The following is an 18,860-nucleotide window of genomic DNA, read 5'->3' as shown; positions in this document are numbered from 1 at the left end:
TTCAAACACAACAAACTCAAGTGCATCCTTCTCGGGTAAAGAGTAATGATTTTGCAGATTTAACGTTAAATGTGTTTAGCTGCTCAAATTGCTATTTAGACATTAATCAAACATCTTTAAAACAAACATGAATACATAGCCTTTCTGAGGGATGAAGAGTTTTAGTAGAGGAAAGATCAGCAGCGTAACAAAATCAAAGCCCGATCTCGTTTTATATATCATTCCCATTGATGTTGCAAGTACACTATCACCCTGAATCTGGTCTTTTCTTCTTTGTTTACTACAGCAAAAACGCAAAAAAAAACGATAAACACAATTAATCAATATTTAAAAACTTGCTGCGCTTGATGAGAGCTGTAAATTAGGAGTAAATTTGGTTCAGGAAGGAAGGAAAAAGAAGAAGAAAAAACTTACATATTACAAAAACCCCAGAACAAACGTAGCAGAACTGATAGAATGGAACCGCATGTCCGTTGTTGCATGAAGGGGTAATAGGGGTGATTTAAACTGCTTAACGAGGGCTTCAGGTCAATCTGTTACTTTAATGTAACAGATTGACCCAGAGGTGTTGAAGTAATGCTGCCACACGTTATTTGCCCGATTAGTGATTTTCACTCAACTGGACAGTCAAGAAGATCTTCATTAGAATCAGTTTCTCGCAACTATGTCTCATACTGAAAGCATTTGCTTGATAAGTAAAGCTACAGGCCCTTCCTATGGTGGCTGTATTACATACTTCAAGAATAATTTTACACAAGGAGTGGCAATAACCCCCCCCCCCCCTCCAGCTGTATCACTTTTACTTACAGAATATCAGCTCTGCAGTTAGCCAAAATAAGTTTTCAGAAAAGAAGTAATTGAAACTACCATGAACTGCGGCTTTGAAATTCATGGTTTAGCTGATGCATTGGGGGGGCAACGTGCAAGAGGACAGTCCAAATGAGATCAGTAGAATTGCTAATGACCATTCATTTGACATGCATCGCCATTAACTCATCATCTTAAATGGATGTGTCTAATATTAGATTGTAAAAATCAGGAGAACTGGAAGCCAGTGGATTCTAGTTGGTTCCACTTCTAAATGGATCTGTTTGTATCAGAGAGAAAGGTCAGATAAAAGAATCACTGAATGGATTTCAGTTTGAGAGCAACAAAAGCACACACTTGACGAGAAGACCCCAGCGACAGAGACGGGTCAGAAAGCGCAACGAAAGGTCAAGAACAGAAAGCAATCTTTTCACCTCCACAGCAAAGGTAAAACATCCGTTCGCTACTTCCTCCTACAATCTTTTGAGTTCCCAAATGGCCCTTTGCAGAACCAGCAGTCTGGTGTTTATCAAAAATGGACAAGTCAGAGCGCTCTTTGAACAGTGAACGTAGTAACCTTCATGGGATGTTTTGTTTGAACTATTTGTTGAAAACCTAGTCTAACTTTTTGAATTAAATTACATCGCCTAATGTAGCTGAAATATTTTTTTGGATAATTACCATATATTTAACTCAACTGTCTAAAGCAGGGCATTAAAAGCAAAAAAAAAAAAGGTTTGTCAAAACAGAACTCCATCAGAACCAGCTAGTGTAGATCTGTCATTAAATCCATGATGTGCAGTTAGACTTAAAGCCACTTTTAGCTAAGAGACAAATAACAAAATCAGATCGCCATTACAGTGGGGGCCCTCTCTTTTAGAACTCCCTCCTTACCTTGCTCTCGCCTTTTCTTTCCTCCCATTTTTCCAATTTTCTCCCTTTTAGCATGTTGTCTCATCCTTTTCTCTTCTTTTTTCATCCACCTTTATGTTTTTGTGTCCATTGAATATGAAATAGTCCCAGAATAAAATCTAATAAAGCCGAAAAAATCCTCGACAACCTGAGCGCTCCACAGACACTTACTGCTTTTCTTTTTAGGCAAGGCAAGTTTATTTATAAAAGCACTTTTTAATAATACATTTTTTTTTAAAACAAGCATTCCCCACTGGTCTATGAGTTTTTAGTGTGTTGTATTTTTATTTTGGTACCTGTTTTTATTGTTTTATCCTGTTGAATTGAATTTAAATCTTTATTGTCCCCAAGGGGCAATACATTTGCAGCACAATCCACAAAATTAGCACTTTGAGATCTTTTTAAAAAATGAAAAGTGCTTTACATTTTTATCACTTCAAATACATCAAATTATGTAAAGCAGTGCATGCCCCATGGGAGCTGTGGGAACTACCCAGTCATATATAAACTGCCTGGCCGAGAGAAAAAAAGTCGGCACCTGGCTTTAACTAAGCAAATGGGTACGAGCCTCCCATTGGATAATTACTGCATGGGTGATTATGTTTCAGCTGGCAACAAGGTATTTAACCCCCAGCTGATGCAATGAGTTGCTTCTCGTTTCTTAAACAACCATGTCGAACGACACAGCCCGTGGTCGTGGAAAAGACGTCAGTCTGTTTCAGAAGGGTCAAATCATTGGCATGCATCAAGCAGAGAAAACATCCGAGTAGATTGCAGAAACTAGCAAAATTGGGTCTAGAACTGTCCAACGCGTTATTAAAAACTGGAAGGATAGTGGGGACCAATCGTGTTCGAGGAAATAATGTGGGCGAAAAATAAAAATCCTGAATGATCGTGATCAGCGATAACTTAAACGTTTGATGAAATCAAATCGTAGATAAACAACAGTAGAACTCTGGGCTATGTTTAATAGTGAAAGTAAGATTATTTCCACACACGCAATGCAAATACTTGAACAACATAACCACCCTCTAAATGCAGTGAGTAACAACTATTGTCTATTGTGCAGAACATGATTAGTTTAAGTTACTGTGGAAGAAAAGAAAATGATGCATTCCTATTCCCACACTTTTAATTATGTTAATCTATTGTTACATACAGCATCAAATAATTAATCCTTGAGTTTCTCAGACAACGGAAATGTTTTATAAAACGCCGCATTTTGAAAAGTTTCACATATGACGTTTATTTCCCCAAGCTGTTCTTTATTTAGTGAGAAACAATATTGTTTCTCTTCATTCATTTTAAGCATTCATGTATTTTCTGCTGCTCGTCAACATGCATGTGGTCTTCACTACGCTGAGACAGTTATAACTCCAACAAAGCCTCAATCTCTATAGAAGCACGCAGCTTTGGGATCACAGATGCTTCTGTGCATTATAGACTTACACACATTCAAAACAACAAAAAGATGAACACACAAAATAACTCTCTAATTCAGTCCCCGCTGACTTGTTTGACTTTTGAAGTATATATGATTGCCTCTAGTCTATGAGCTGGTAAACAGTTAAATTACCCCCTGAGGCTGAACGCTGGGTGTCAGATTAGAACAAAAGGCAACGGAATATATCAGATAATTTGTGTCAACTCCATTGGATCAACAACAGAAAAACACTAACATCTAAAGAGATTTAACATATGATGCTATAATTAGGAGTTAATTCTTTTACTGGCAAATCTTACATAAAAAAAAAAAGTGAATTTTTAAGCAATCGGGTTCATCTAAGCTGCTAGATGAGAAGCATGTGCATTTTAGCACACGTGATATTTAAGAGTATATATATATATATATATATATATATATATATATATACACACACACACACACACACACACACACAAGCGACATCAAGTTTTCTGGGTGCTTCATTTCTATATAAATTCACAAGTTTAAAAACTAAAGAGAATCTGCAAAGATCCCAAACACTGGAATGCAGACTTGCTTCACAAAGAATTTGGTTCCTTGCAGAATTCATCACTGTGGAGCTCATTATCTTTCACCAATTCTTGGTGAAACAACTCAAGCCAAGCTTGGATGAAAAGCATATTTGAATTCGCAGTTTTGGCCAGACTTCAACAATGCTATTGCAATATGTGAATATCTCTTGATCTAAACTATTCTCTTTTAGCCCTGGCCTTTTGTTTAAGGTTGTAGTCATGCTTGAAGCTAAACTTTGACCCATGTATTACGCTTTTGACAACCACCAAGAGATCTTCTCACAGACTTGCCTTGTATTTATAAAAATTCACCTTACTATGCAAACTGACCAGCTTCCCTGTCTGTGCTGAGCCATGTCTCCCCTACATGGCTTATAGCAAACAAGAACTCTTATGGTTTGCTTTCAAATAGAGCTTTCTTCTTTCTATTCCTCACTTGGAGCTAGATTTATTGGATTTCCAGTTGTCCAGTTAACAGCTTCTACCAAGCTGTGGATCTCTGCAGCTCCTCTAAAGTACAATCCAATTTGAAATACACTGAAGTTTGTTGTTGTGACTTGACTAAAGTTAAAGTTCAGTGAATTCCAAATTGTCGTTTAAATAAATCAGGCGGCAAACAGCATGGTTAGGGCTTTTAATACAAAGATTGAAACACTTACCATATCGAATGACTGTGGCAAAAGTCGAGGGCAGACATGATTTGTCTGAAGAACTTTCTGGCCTCTTTCGGTGTTAATCTGCCTTTCTTCACCAAGTAGTCAAACAGTTCACCGCCAGACACATGTTCTAGCACAAGGTACCTGAGAACCGGAGAGGGGCACAATTCAGGAAGAAATCCAAAATTGAAAACAAAGCTCCAGGAAAGCAGGATGACTAACATGACTTTTGGCAGCATGATCCTCCAAAAAAAAAAAAAAAAAAAAAAAATGTCAAAGAAATTGACATTCTGTGTTGCATTAATAGTGTTGCCATCATATTATGCGTTTATCAAAGCAAGCAAACCTATCCCTGCCACCTTTTTTCATACAGTTGCTGATGAGGTAGCCTTCGAGTCTGTGTGGTCGGACTTTTACAGAGCCAGTCTGTCAACCTGAATATATAGCTTGGCCATGCTCTGCAGCTCTGAGAGGACAGGAGGGAGATAAATCTCCACTGACCCGAGAACAAAGCTTTATCTCCGGGTTGAAATCCAGCTGGCCCCTGGCTCTGCTCTGCTCATAAGTCTTGCAAGTACTTTATTCATAACAAGCACACGTTGGAATTCAAAAAGGCTGTATCCCTTCTTTTTTTTTAAACTATCAACTTGGCAAAATACTAGGTGTAGATCCATCATTTCAGTTACACTGATTGCCATATGGTGTTGCAAACTCTATTGGCCACAGAGCATGGGCTCTCTGAAGCCAAAAGTCTGGCAGCAGTGTTTCGAACTTTGGCGCATACGCCATTAACATCTACTCAAGTGAATCGGGATACATGGAAACATGAAATATATACAAACTTAAGAGGCATGCAGAACGGACAAATACGGGTATCTATATGGAGCTAAAAATGCAATAAAGCAATGCAGGTTGAAGGATTCTGATTGGCTGACACAAGTTTTAGTGTTGCAGTACACTGCCCCCTATGCATTTGACATGTTTGAAACAACACACAGTGGTGTATTTGTATTTGTGCATTTGGTTTGGTGGATGAAATCGTTCTTTTTTTTCTCTTTGTTTTTTTTTTTAAACATTGTCGTGTGTACGGTATTTTTTTAAAAACAAAGTAGGGGACATATTTGTTTTTATAGACCCAGCTACGTGTGTACATTGCTTCAGTTGGTATTTAAATTAATATTAAATTTTTTGCAGGTCTTTTTAACACTAATTCACATTTTTAGATCAGTAAACATTTAATAGCAAAAGCAAAAACACGCTCAATGGAAATTGGAAGAGATTTGGCCTATTTAAAATAACAGGTGTAACTTGTTGTATCCTGCTATGGATAGGGCTCTACTTTGAAAAGTCTTACTTCCTAAAGTAAACTCAATCAATTTTTTGTTACCTGATCTCTCAAATAAAGCGAAGGTGACGCACACACAAATCAAGTGTACTGACATGGGCTACAGGCTCAGACTTGTGAGCATTTATTATTCTTTTTGTCAGCATCATAATATGTTTATTCATTCAGCCCATAAATAAATTATCGCCGGGCTAGGTATCAAATTCTCTCCACTTCTCATATACATAAACACCACATTAGTTTTAACAGCTTGTTTTAGGATCTATGCCAGCAAAAATAATAAATCTTTAAAGCTCTGGGACTGCTAAAACCAAACATGCTGCATGCCTATCAATTAATGGCTTTCAAGTGGTTTTATCCAAGCAGGAATCTGAACCATGTGAAGAGGCAAAATCACATTAGTGATATGAGTTTATGCGTTCCAGTCTGACATATTGCACAAATGTAAAGCAATTTGTCTTCTGTGATGCAACTGGTGGCCGCCTGTCAAAAGTGATGAAGCAATGGGCACAAAATGGGATTTTAATAATCCAATTACTGACTTGAATTCTAGTTTTCCACTTTCCACATCGTCTAAAAAAGGATGGCATGCACTTTTCTACGTGCTCAAAAACCTTGTTTGGCCCACAAGATGAAGATAAGAAGTAACTGAATTTAGTTGACAAGCAACACCCTGTGGATCAGCAGGTCTACTAAAAAAAAACGATGGGGCTGTCACTCAACGCCGTTAAACTTAGTTAATAGCGTTAGCAACTGTGTGTAAACACAGCTGCTGCAGCCGACTCTCCGGGGTCGATGTTTCTTAATGCGCCGGTGTTGCCGCTGATAAGCGCATCACGGCGTTCATATTACAGAGACTTCCCCCTTTGCTATTAGCAGTCCCCCCGGTGTGCGTGACCAAACAAATGCTCAATGCCAGCGCTAATGGAGCATCCAAGCCCTCGAAGGCAGTCACAGTTGCCCTGCAATCATAAGATGATCTGCTGCATTAAAATCACTCTTTCCAAAAGACCACCTGAAAGTAATGACATCAGTGACAGTAAATGTAATGTACGCATATTGCCCTTACATTTTTTGTCATAATTTCACACTTAAGTAGATTCAAATTTCCAGAGCAGTTAGGCCTTTTTAGCCTATTTTCATACTAAATTTTATAAAGATTTTATTGCAGATTAGGTTTTACTACAGATTATACAATTTAAATATGAAAAACTGCAATACCAGACAGTGCAAGACAGGGGGGAAAAGGGACAAATAGACAACGAGTGAATAGACAAACAGGCGGTTGACTGGATGGACAAATAGATTGAAGGGTAGATGGATGGACATTTCTAATGAGGTCAGGATTTAAATGTGGCACTTGCAACTACAAGACACTGCAATAAAGGAAATAAAAAATGAATAAAGGATAAATGGATGAATGGACAATGTAATGGTTGGACACACAAACAGATGGATGGTCAAACAAATAAACAGTTGACTGGATAGACAAATGGACAGGTGGCAGAATGGATCAATGTTGGATGGATGGATGGATGGATGGATGGATGCAATATTTAGACAAAGTCTGAAAATACAATATTTTACTGAACTCAATATTTTCTTTTTCTCATACTGATCCAGACTTGCAAAACGCTTAAACTCCATAGTTTTCTAGAGTTTTCATGACTCTGTAGGAACCCCATGCACAAACATTTGCAAATAATTTTCTTTATTATTTAACAAAACCAGTAGATAGCTTAGAAATTACAATTTATGTCACATTTTTTGTGGCTGGTAGCTTGACAACTGTTAATACTTACAAGTATTTTTTATTTTCATAGACATCATGTAGCTTTAAAACGTGTGGGTGTTCTATGAGCTTCAAAATAGCTATTTCTCGCTCCACCTGAAAGAGAGAGAGAGGGGGGGGGGGTACAGAGGGGGGGAAAAGAAAACAAGATGTCATTACTTAAAAATCCACTCAGTTAAATTCGAATTAAAAAAAACATTGATCAATCCCTAATCTGCTGTTTTTAACTTTATAAGATTGAGCTCTGACCAGTGGGTTTATCTAAAGATTAGCTGGGAGTCATTTTCAAGTAGATCAAAGAAAACAGTGTCAAGAACATCTAGACCAAGCAAAGATTTATTTCTACCAACATTAGACCTTTCAGCTTCCTAGCTAGTGGCTACCACAGGTTAAAAAAGTAGTCTGCTTAAAAAACAAGATGGAAACTACAGTTGCTTGAAAAAGTATCCACACCCTCTTGCCAAATTTTGTCACATAACAAAGTCAAGATTCTGTATATTTTATGCTAGAGACAGCTACAAAGTAGTGCATAATTATGATGTGATAGAAAACTATACATATACAATTATTTTTAACAAATAGAAGCACATTTTAAAAATAATTAAAAATGCAAGTATATTGCGAGTATGTCATCTGCCAGGTTTATATACCAAAATAGTTATATTTTGCCCAATTATATGTGGAAAATAGCTCAAACTCAGGCAGATTGGATGGAGAGAGTTTAAACATCAATTTTCAACTCTTATCCTAGATTCTGAAATTACATTAATATCTCACTTCCAGGATTCCTTAAACCATTTTTCCTGCGGATAAAAGTCCCTCCACAGTATGATGCTGTAAAAATGATGTTTTACAGTGGGGATGGGGAGATCAGAGTTATACGCTGTGGTTGTTTTGCACGTAGGCCGAACATTTTAATGTGGGTCTCCACTGAACAAGACACACTCTTTCACAGGTTTGCTGTGCTCCCTACTTGCCGTTTAACAACTTTCCACAGTGGCCATCTTCTTTCCCCATTATCATAAATGCCAGATCTATGCAACACACAACGAATAGGTGCCATATCTTCCAATTCTCCAACCTGAGCTGTGGATCTCTGCAGCTCCTCCAGAGTTGCAGCCGACTCATACTCTACATTTTCGGAACAGTGCTCTATGAGGTGTTTGAAACTTGGTATATTGTTTTAACACATAGTCTTCATGATCCTTTTTGCTCACTGATGTTCTCTGTCGACCCATTGAGTTCTTCACCGAGGTAAACTCTATTCACAGAGGTGACTCCTAGAGCTATTGTTCATTTTATGTATGGGCATAGCGGTGAACTTAACACAATTTTACGTCATACTTAAAAAAGAAAATAGAACTTACTAAGGGTTATGGTTGTAACGTGGAAAATATAAAAGTGAAATAATATAAATATAAATCTTTTATAAGGGACTGTGCATACAAATCATTTCTTTTGCTGCGTAAGGGCCAGCTTGTATAGGCTACAACACAGACAGCATCCTGCCATAATCGGGTATTTTTGTCCGCCAAGCATGCAGCCCGTGGGTGCAGAGGAGTGTAAAATGTCCAGACAGCTGCTTCAGTAGCTCCTTTATTCCACAAGTGTCTGACATATTGATTGTTAATACAAAGACAGAACGAGTCAGAACCGGCGAGGAGTCGACTCTAGAAGACTTCATAACTTCTGAGAGACATTCTCGGTTCACTTTGAGAGCAGTAGGAGACGAAATTCACCCTAATGGAGCTGATCAGTATGGACTGGTGTCAGCATCTCCAGAGATAGTTGTCAGCATGTACAGCTGACACTGAAAATCAGCATGGGAAACCAATTTGACAGAAGCCGCAGCTAATCCTCAGCAACCCTGCTCTCCTTTATGCTCTCTGCTCAGCCTTCTCCTTCACATTTCCCGTCCACCCTTGGATTCTAACTTTTCCTGACAAAGATGTAGATCAAAGAACCATGTGAGTTAAAGGCTCCCCTGTCTTAACTTCATTTCATCAAAGTCTATTTTACCATGCCTGTGACAGCCTTCATGCTGCTTTTATGTCACCCTCACTGCGTACGAGTTCTGTGAACATTTCTGTGGAATGAAGGCCAACGCCTGATTATGTTTCCGTTACAGTTCTATAAAGTTGTTTGCTCAGCTGGGCGTGAAATAATGCCCCTCCCCTTTAATTATTCATTTACCCACGTCATGTGCCATTAGTGGTTCCTGTCATCTGTAGTTGTAACCCATCTTGGCACACGTTTCATAAATATTTTCTCAAAGACAACAATGCTTGTCAACACACTTCTGCAAAGGCCACAAGTCAAAAAAAAAGATAATTAGAAACTAAACTTTTTTTTCCACAGCCTGTAAAGTTTACAATATCTTATCATTTCAAATAAATAAATGTAAAACTGTTTAGAAATTACAATAATAATTGACTAAAACTCAAGATTAACAATTTTATCTAAAATAGAAAATTCATAAAACTCAAAATTGGGTGTGTAATGAGTCCAAGTAGCATGACGTTTCAAAAGACCACACTATTTTTTGTCAGCAGGAAGTCTGTCTCACAAAGAGCTCCCCGGTTGCTGTTAGTATGTGACTTATACCTAAGGTGAGTATTTATGTTTGTGCTTCTTTTCAACAAAGAATAAAAGCAAAGTTCTTGATTTGTCCTGATAATCTACAAAGACTCCACAGTTCTGCATGAGTCTGGGCTGCATTTGATCATCTATAGTTTAAGAGGTAAAATCCTTAGACTGATCGAATTCATACTTTATTAACATCGATAAAATACCAGTGTGCCTCAACAGGAAAAATCAAAGAGCTTCATCATACCGAGCCCCAAAAAACACAAATGGAAGTCACACATTGTGCAAATACAATACCTTTGTAGCTTGTTGTTTCTTAATTAGACACATCAGAATATGTGCAACATTTTTTAAATAAATCTGATTGAGCTTGAGCTTTTTTGGGGGAAAAAATTAAAGAATGGGTAAAAAAAAGACATAGCAGAGATATACCACAATACTTTTGTTGTTATAATTGCAGGGAGATAGCAGTGGCTGAGCGAGGCTGAACACATATGGACGCCACACTTTTCAGACCCATTTGTGAAAAACATTGAAAATTATTTCCTTCACCTTCATAATTTTTTCACTACGTTGTCTTAATCTGTCACATGGCATAATATCTCAGTACAGTACATAGACGAGTATTACTGTAACGTGACAAACCTAAGAAAAAGAGTGCCACGTACTTTTCAAAAGGACTGCACATGATTTCATCTGCTATCTTGCTATTATTTCTTTTTTTACCTCCTATGTAGTTCCTGTGGGATTTTACTTGACAGGTTACACCCTCTTTAAGGTTCTCCTCCTCTAAGTCATGCTCCTATCTCACAGCCGGTTGAAAGGCCCCTCTCCCCCGCTGAGCGATCATATATAAAATCTCTCGAGGAAAAGCCTAGCAAAGGGCAAGGGCTGGAAAGCCTAAGAAGGCACAGGTGAGCATAAACTTAAATCAATCTTTCCTAAAAGGGGTAAAGTGGTAAATGCATAATTAACGGTGCCGTGAAGTACCATGTGGGATGAAAGTGCTTGGCCTAATCCAGAAACTAATGAGTTCTATCCGAAGCCCTAAACTATGCCATTTTCTCACCTTAGGCTGAGGTGTGTTATTAAGAGCAAGCCCGTGGTGCCTGGCTAGCGGAGGGGTTCCCTGCAACGAGACTAATGCTAAGCAGGTCTCAGGCAGGGATGAGCTGTCGAAGCGCCTCAAAGCAGGCAGCTGGCTTGCTAAGATTCCCCTATCCTGGCTTTTTGTTAATTAAAATAGGAGAAACGAGGCTCAGTGTAAGGGTTTAGGACTAAAACCGCCTCCTTAATAGATTAGCCGCTGATTAATGCACAAATGTAAATCTGTGAAACAGGTCTTGCTCTTTTATGTAACAAAACGCAATTGTTGAATCAAACAACCTGCAGTGATTATCCCACAAATGATTTAAAAATACAGTGACAACTCACCTTCTTTTAATTGCAAAAGCAGAGGATAAAAAATCGGTCGCGTTAATGGATAAATCACTGCTCCGCGCATAAGCCGACGAGTAATTGCTTTCTCACTTTTTTATCAGACAGCCAAACGCGCACATCCACCTCCTCCAAAAAGTTTTAAATTCCAGGTGGCCCTGTTCTGCCTTTCCTGCAATCATGAATATAGCACACTCTTTCTCATTAGGTTTCACATCTGTTAGTGTAGGCACTTCTATTCAGCTGCCGTTTCTCCAAAGCACTTCATTAGCGAACTCTTGAGCACCAATCTCACACGCAGACAAACGTACACAAGGGCAGAAACACACACAGAGGTGGACAGGTGGTCGGATGAACACGCCTTCGCTTTTCATCATTCTTGCCTTCTGTCTTCCTCTCGTGATTGGCTATAATTTCAAGCACCAATTTGATCACTTCTTCCAAGTCAAAGCTGAGCAGTGAAAACAACATCCAGGTCCTTTGCAAGAGTACAAACAGTGGCGGGTATTATTCAGGTAAATGTGAGTAGATAAGGCGGGTTTATTTGTATAGCACATTCCAGTAACAAGACAATTCAAAGAGCTGTACATGAACAGAACTTAGGAGCAGGACCAGAGCTTGTTAGAGAATGTCCTGTCTGGAACTTACAACGGTGACTTGTCCAGGGCTTTCGTTTTGAGTCACATCCCTCCACCCACTGTGAATCTACTGGGGTAAAATACGGTTGGTGAGTCTTGTTGTAGTGTTAACTGCAGCCTCAGTATAATGGGTAAAACACTTTTTATATGCTGGACATGTCCCACATTTCTATAGGCCTTGAATTAGTCATGGGAATGCTACTGCTACAAGTAAAATACCATCTTAGAGTTGTTCTCAAAAGGGAATTATCAGTGGATCAGTGGGCTACAGACATTAACATCTATCCAGAAATAACCTCACATTTTTATGCACCGCAGTTCAACGCCTGCAAGAATTCAGAAAGGACATGCTGACAGCGTTTAAAAGCCCAGATGTTATAACACAGGAGGTATTCTGGGCACGGAGGGAATTTTAGCAAAGATTCACTGAGTGATCATATATCTTCCATCCCATTTTCTTGGTGCAAATTTCATACACTACTACACACAAATTTCAAGATTTTTTTTTTTTACTGCAGTTTGTATAATATTCTTGAGATCATAGTAGACACTATTTACCTAGAAAGCATTTTTACAGTAGTCAGGTCTTATTTGTAGTTTGTAGAAGTCTAGAAAAAAAAAACTGTGACACATAAAAACAGGACTTGATCCTACATTAAAAACAAAATCCTTTAAAAACAATAGTTTATTATCTTTGATACCTTTATTCAGTTTCTAACATAAAAAGAATAGCCTAATATCAAGCCTAAAACTCTGATATAACTTTGTCTAGATACCAAAAAACATTGGTGAAAAGGCCTTTTTATTCGTTTTTGATAGAGGGTGTATTATTTGTGAGTTTTTTTTCGGTAATTCAAACACCAAAATACTGATGGCTACAATGTTAAAGTCAGGATGCGATAAGGCAAATAACAATGTTAACCAACGTTGTAAGAATTTTCATCATTTTAGAAAATAAAATTCTGGGTAATAAATCCTGAAAATTTTGTGGTTTATTTATTTTTTGTTTCCAAACTTATCTAAATGAACAAATTATAAAACGCAAATTCCAAACTTTCCCTATCTGCATAAGAACTCAGACTTTGAATACTTGCTTAAAGCCGGGCATACACTGTACGATATTTTCAATTGTTGTATTCAGATACAGCTCAAACTGTACGACGAAACCGCAGGGTTGAAAAGTTCACAGGTCACCATATGTGTTCTTACACTATATGCCCGATGTTCTGATGCGATCTGACTGCTCACACTGTACGGTTAAAAATTAAATCGGCTTGTAGACGCTCGTAGCTCTGCTTCAACAGTAGGATGCGCTCACCATCACCTCACAAGGGCCGACTGAATTTCAAACATGTTTGATTTTTATCCGACCGTACGATTCCTGATCGGGAGGTGGTCATGAGAGGCTAATCGCCCCTCGTTACCCCCTGTATACTACACGACACAGCACACGTAATGCAGCTGAAATCCCAAAATTCTTGCGTGACTGAAGAATCGGCCCAATAAGGGCAAAAAAAAAAAAAGAAAATCGTACAGCTTAACCATTCCAGGGTCACAGGCGATCTGATCCTTTCTAAAGGAGACAGTGGGCTAAAGGCCAAGTAAACTCAAGACAGGTTCACCAACAAGACGTGTATAACTAAGGCCAATATAAACTTAAACATACGTGTTTTTTAGATAGAACAATAAGCCAGACAGAACCCTATGCATGCATAGAGAAAACATCGAAACTTGACCCAGAGAGAGACCTCAGTGAAGGTTCAAACCCAGGAACTCCTTGTTTTAGGAAAACAGGGCCAACGACCAAGCAACTCTGCAATCTATGATCACATATGCTAAAATTAAAACCCTATAAAGAGACATGTACAATGAGACTGCATGCATTAGCTCCATAAGAATTTTCAATAGATAAAAAAAATAAATAATAATAATGTGACAAAAGCTTTATGCCTTGAGAACTGGTACTATGGGGAAATTTTGTTATAGTAAAATCGTGTATGAAAGATACGGGAGAGAACTGGAAATAACTGGAATGTCTGCGGCTGTCAGGACAAATGAGACAATAACAAATTTCACTCCAGAACCAGAGTACGAGAGCAACTTTAGCAAAGCTCCATCAGCTGGCAATTTATTCTCTAAATTACAGCCCTGCACCTGAATGACTGAATGGATGCACAAACTAATGACTGGTTAGATCATAGTGGTTAGCAAGAGATGACAGAGGATTAAAGAAAGACAGAGACAGGCGAGAAAAAAAAAAGAAAAAAAGATACAAGGATTTTAGACTGATGCCGCATGTGTCACAGAGCGACCGCACAGAGGGACCAGTCCAAAATCTCAAAGGGGAAAATAATGGATCACAGGCTCTGTCATCTCTCACTCAGCCATTATTGCACCTCGCACTATGTCTCAGTCCTTTCCCTTGTTCGCTCTCTTGCGTGCAGGAGGAAAACACAGACATTTCTGTCACCTCCCCCAGGCATGCCAGTGAAAGGTCCCTTGATGCGGAGATCTGAGGATCAAAGTCAACAGGGCAGCCATGTGCATCTTTAAAAAAAAAAAAAGGCATGTGGCTTTGCCAACATGGAGACCACGTTAATGGAAAAAACAAAAGAGAAACAGAAGGAGGAGGAGCAAATCTGTTAGGAATCCAAAGTGTGAAACGTGTAATTCCCTGCACTGATGAGGAAGAAATGTAAACGATAGGGAGGAACGAGTAACAGCGGCATCTTTATCAACCCACCTCACAAACCCCTCGGGTCCTACAGCCTCTAATGTAGTTAATTAACCCAACATGGTGAAGGGGCATTCTTTTTCCGCGGCACCATAATGCAAACAAAACATGTGATAACAAGGTGATGAGCCAACAATGAAAAGGGCAAAACTTGTGACATTAAAAGAAATCAAGGGATCAATCCACCAAGAGTGTCATGTCATAGTCTGACTTAAAGTAATCCATGATGGTTAGTGAACTGAAAATGATAGCTGGTTTCCAATATTTTTTTATTAATATGTCTGAAAAGTGTGGTGTGCATTTATATTCCGCTTCAGACTCAACACTTGGTAATTGCAGCAGCACATCTTTGGGGGGAAATTCCTCTATCAGGTTTCCACATCTAAACATTGACATTTCTCCCCATTCCATTCTGCCAAATACTCAAGCTCAGTCAGTTTGGACTTTTAGTTTGTGTGAACAGCCATTTTAAACTTATGTTACAGGTTTTCAATTGGACTTTGACTGGATCACCTATTCTAAAGTTTTTCAGTGTTGTCCCACATGCAAAAGTCCCTTACAGGTTTACTTTCAGAAGCAACTTTTCGTTTTTCTTTTTTTCTTTGTTTAAAATGTAACACTTATATTTAAAACGTAATATAGGTGTTGTAAAGGAAGCTGTGAGGTGCCAAGAAAAAGTTTGTTACATATTTGCACAACGACAAGACAAATCTGATTCTGATTTTATTTGCATAAAATGTTGTCATGCCTTGTATCCTGCTCCGACTTTGCTTTGGTCCAAGCTTAATCAAAGGGGATGAAGACTTTCTAAACACACTGCAATTTGAGATTCTTTTTTGTAAATGCTGTGAAAATAACTACAGTATTTTGCTACTGTATGCCTCACTAGTCCAGAGTTATTATTCCAATATAATATACATTTTGGTGAATATATAGTATTTTCAGAGATCACCTCAATACATTACTGACTAAAATAAATGAAAAAAAAAATCCTAATACTTGATTTTAAATTCAAATATGTTTAGAAAGTATGTTTTTCAAAGATAAACTTTACACTTTGAATCTGCTTACTGTAGGTATTGGGACTAATTTGTAATTTTCTTAATTCTAACGCTACTGTGTCTCAGAACTTAGAGTTCAGTTAGAGATAATAGGACTTGCTAATTGCTGAAACAATCCTAACTTCTACTAGTAAGTTAATAACATTGCAATTATGCAATTATTCCCCGCTTTTATTAAATACAAAGGAAAATGTTTATAAATGCATATTTCACAGTACTGTGTGTGCGCCACGGGTTTCAAGAGACTCATTCTGACAAAGAAGCAAATAATGCATTGCTGCAACTTTCTCCACATTTTTACCCAGCAGCCATCTTGAAATTGAACTTGTAACTACCATGGGATTCCTGTTGGTAATTTTGATTTTGGCTGGCAATCTATTTGTTTTCTGACTTGGAGCAGATCATAAAAGTCATCTACAGTCAACTCCATAAGTTACTTTTCTCCTGGCAGAAATAAGATGAAACTGATCATTTAATTTTACCCATATGTTGGCGAGTGGATGTATTATGAATGCTCTGAAGTGGCCCATCCAGAGTCCCAACTTGAATCTGAGGGAACCAGGAGGTCTTTCAACCTCAAAGGCAAATAATTGGGCTAAATTACCAGGGGAGATATCCAAAAAGATTGTCTGCAAAAATAAGAAGCATTTGATTGTTGTAATTCCAATAATGACTTCTCTATTGATAATTGAGGGTATATATATTTTTAAGCATGGCAGAATTATTGTCTCAAAAGTATTGTGAAACTAAGAGAATGTGTGGTAGGAACTTAAGATGAGGATGATGGCAAGGATGCCTTTAAAAATATGACACTTTCAGCACATCACCCAATATAGAAGATCATTAAATTACCAGAGGAAGATGCAAAAAATAAATAATAAATAAATAAAACCTTTTTTTTGTTAAATGTAAAATAGAGCATTTTATTTTATAAAAAAAACTGATAGTTTTTTTACTTTGTTTTAGTATTTCTTGAAAGAGTCCCATCTTATTTCCTATCAGAATCAAACTTCTTGGTTAAAAGAAAATTACCTTAAATCTATTACAGGTGTATGAATAAATTTGGCCCAAACCCTTCCTTCCCCGAAAGATTGAGATAAGCCCACAACAAGACCTTGTCCACTTTCCTCTCTTCAAATCTGTAATGCATGTGCATTTGGTTGTGTACAATATTAGATCAGACAGAAAGAAATTTGGTGACAGGTGGAGGACAAAATTGTAACATATAGATGAGGCAACGACCGGACGGAAGAAGACAATAGGCCACCTGTAAGTGAGCAGAAGGGCAGAATATGGCACAGCTTGGCCACTGGCTCACAAACACCACCAGTCAGCTCGTCATCCATTCATACTTGCGACATGTGGACACATGACTCCCTGTAACAGACACAGTGTACTCACACACCACTGATCAGACTGAGCCATGAGCAATTCTCTTCCATATGTCGGTCAGTGAGCCAGTAAGACACAATTTGCGTTTTCTCCCATTTACAGAGGGAGGCCAGACTGGTGCTCACATGGATTTATGCATATGAGCTTTTCCTTTATTGCCGAATAAAACCCTAACCGTGTTTCCATAATTCAAGTGTATACTTTGCAGCTGTGTATAAAGACATTGGTAAAGATGGAGTTGAGGCGTGACTCTCGTTGTGCATCGCAGCATTTTCAGCTTCAAACTGACAACACGTGTTGCTGGGAAAACCTGTTTATTCCGAATTGGATGAGGAATTTACAAAGACAGGTTCAGGGTCGTGGATTTAACAGCATTTGTTGAGGTAACAAGTCGTTGCAGGTAACTTTGTTATCTCCCACATCTGAGCTGCCCCACTGAGAGCAGGATAAATATGAAATAAAACCGTATCTGTACAGTTCTATTCCTGTCAAAGCTGCTAAACCGGAGAAAAAAATAAGGCTCTCCTACTTACTTTCATCTCTCTTTGCTTATTGCTTTTCTCTCCACCTTGGGACCCTCTCAAAACACAACCGCACGTTTGCAGACACGTACACAGGCGGATACGCATCCAGAAAACACAGCAGGGTTTTTTGATAATCACTTTATCAGTCATCCTTTGAACAGAGCAGGTAAAGTCCCTACACGGGGGAGTCTGATCAATGCCAGAGACATGTAAATCAATCAGGACATAGTCTCTGCTGGCTAGCTAATCCGTATCCTTTATCCATCTCCCATCCTTTGAAATGGCTCTCATTACTGCTTCCCACCCAAGCCCAATTTTAGTATTCCTCCCCCTCCATCATTTTCTCCTGTCCCTCATTTACTCTTGGTTTCGCTCATTCAGTCTCTGTAATCATGTTTCTGTTCTGTTGACAGATCCATCAGGAAGACATTTAAACTCATGGCAAGCCACATCATTTCATTCTAACAGACATGTCCGTGGATAACCTTGGTCCTAATTGACCTTGATAGTAGAGGTCTTTCACCAAATGGCTGTAATAATGAACCCCTACACAGTTGTAAACGTGGAATGGGGCATGAAGTAAAGACTATGTTTGAGTTTGAGTGTCTACGTACTTCACACTATATGAAAACCCCATTTACAAGAAAAGTGATTTTAAGTTTGATGGTAATATTTTTCTGTCTAAAGGGTGTAGTGAACAATTGTTTTCGGAAATGTAAATAAGAAATGCCCAAGTCACTTTTTGAATAACTGCACATGCGCACAACCATCCTACCTCTTCTACCATCATGTGAAATAATCTCCCAAATACACTCTGGTCTTATTTATTCCTTCTGAGGCCTTCCTCTTCTTCTGATAAACATTTAAGACAGGTTGCTTTTTGCGACTCTTATCCCTTTTCGAAGTATATGGTCAGAGCAGCGGAACTGCGATATTCGGCTGAAACTGAAGCTCACTAGATAAACACTAGAAGTGCAT

At 38.4% G+C, this 18,860-nt stretch overlaps 1 protein-coding gene across 1 annotated transcript in view; it reads right to left on the bottom strand.

Moving 5' to 3' along the window:
• The window catches only part of brsk2a (BR serine/threonine kinase 2a), a 257,881-nt gene that overhangs the window by 89,105 nt on the left and 149,916 nt on the right, over positions 1-18,860 (bottom strand). The window contains exons 3-4 of the mRNA XM_036151527.1: positions 7,521-7,606; positions 4,377-4,517 (exon numbers count right to left, since the gene is read on the bottom strand). Coding sequence (XP_036007420.1) covers positions 4,377-4,517; positions 7,521-7,606 — 227 coding nt within the window. The remainder of the gene's footprint in view (positions 1-4,376; positions 4,518-7,520; positions 7,607-18,860) is intronic.

This window comes from Fundulus heteroclitus, chromosome 2, assembly GCF_011125445.2.
Source record: "Fundulus heteroclitus isolate FHET01 chromosome 2, MU-UCD_Fhet_4.1, whole genome shotgun sequence".
NCBI lineage: Eukaryota > Metazoa > Chordata > Actinopteri > Cyprinodontiformes > Fundulidae > Fundulus > Fundulus heteroclitus.
Note: the sequence above shows the minus strand (reverse complement) of the source record. Positions and strands in the feature narration are given on the sequence as shown.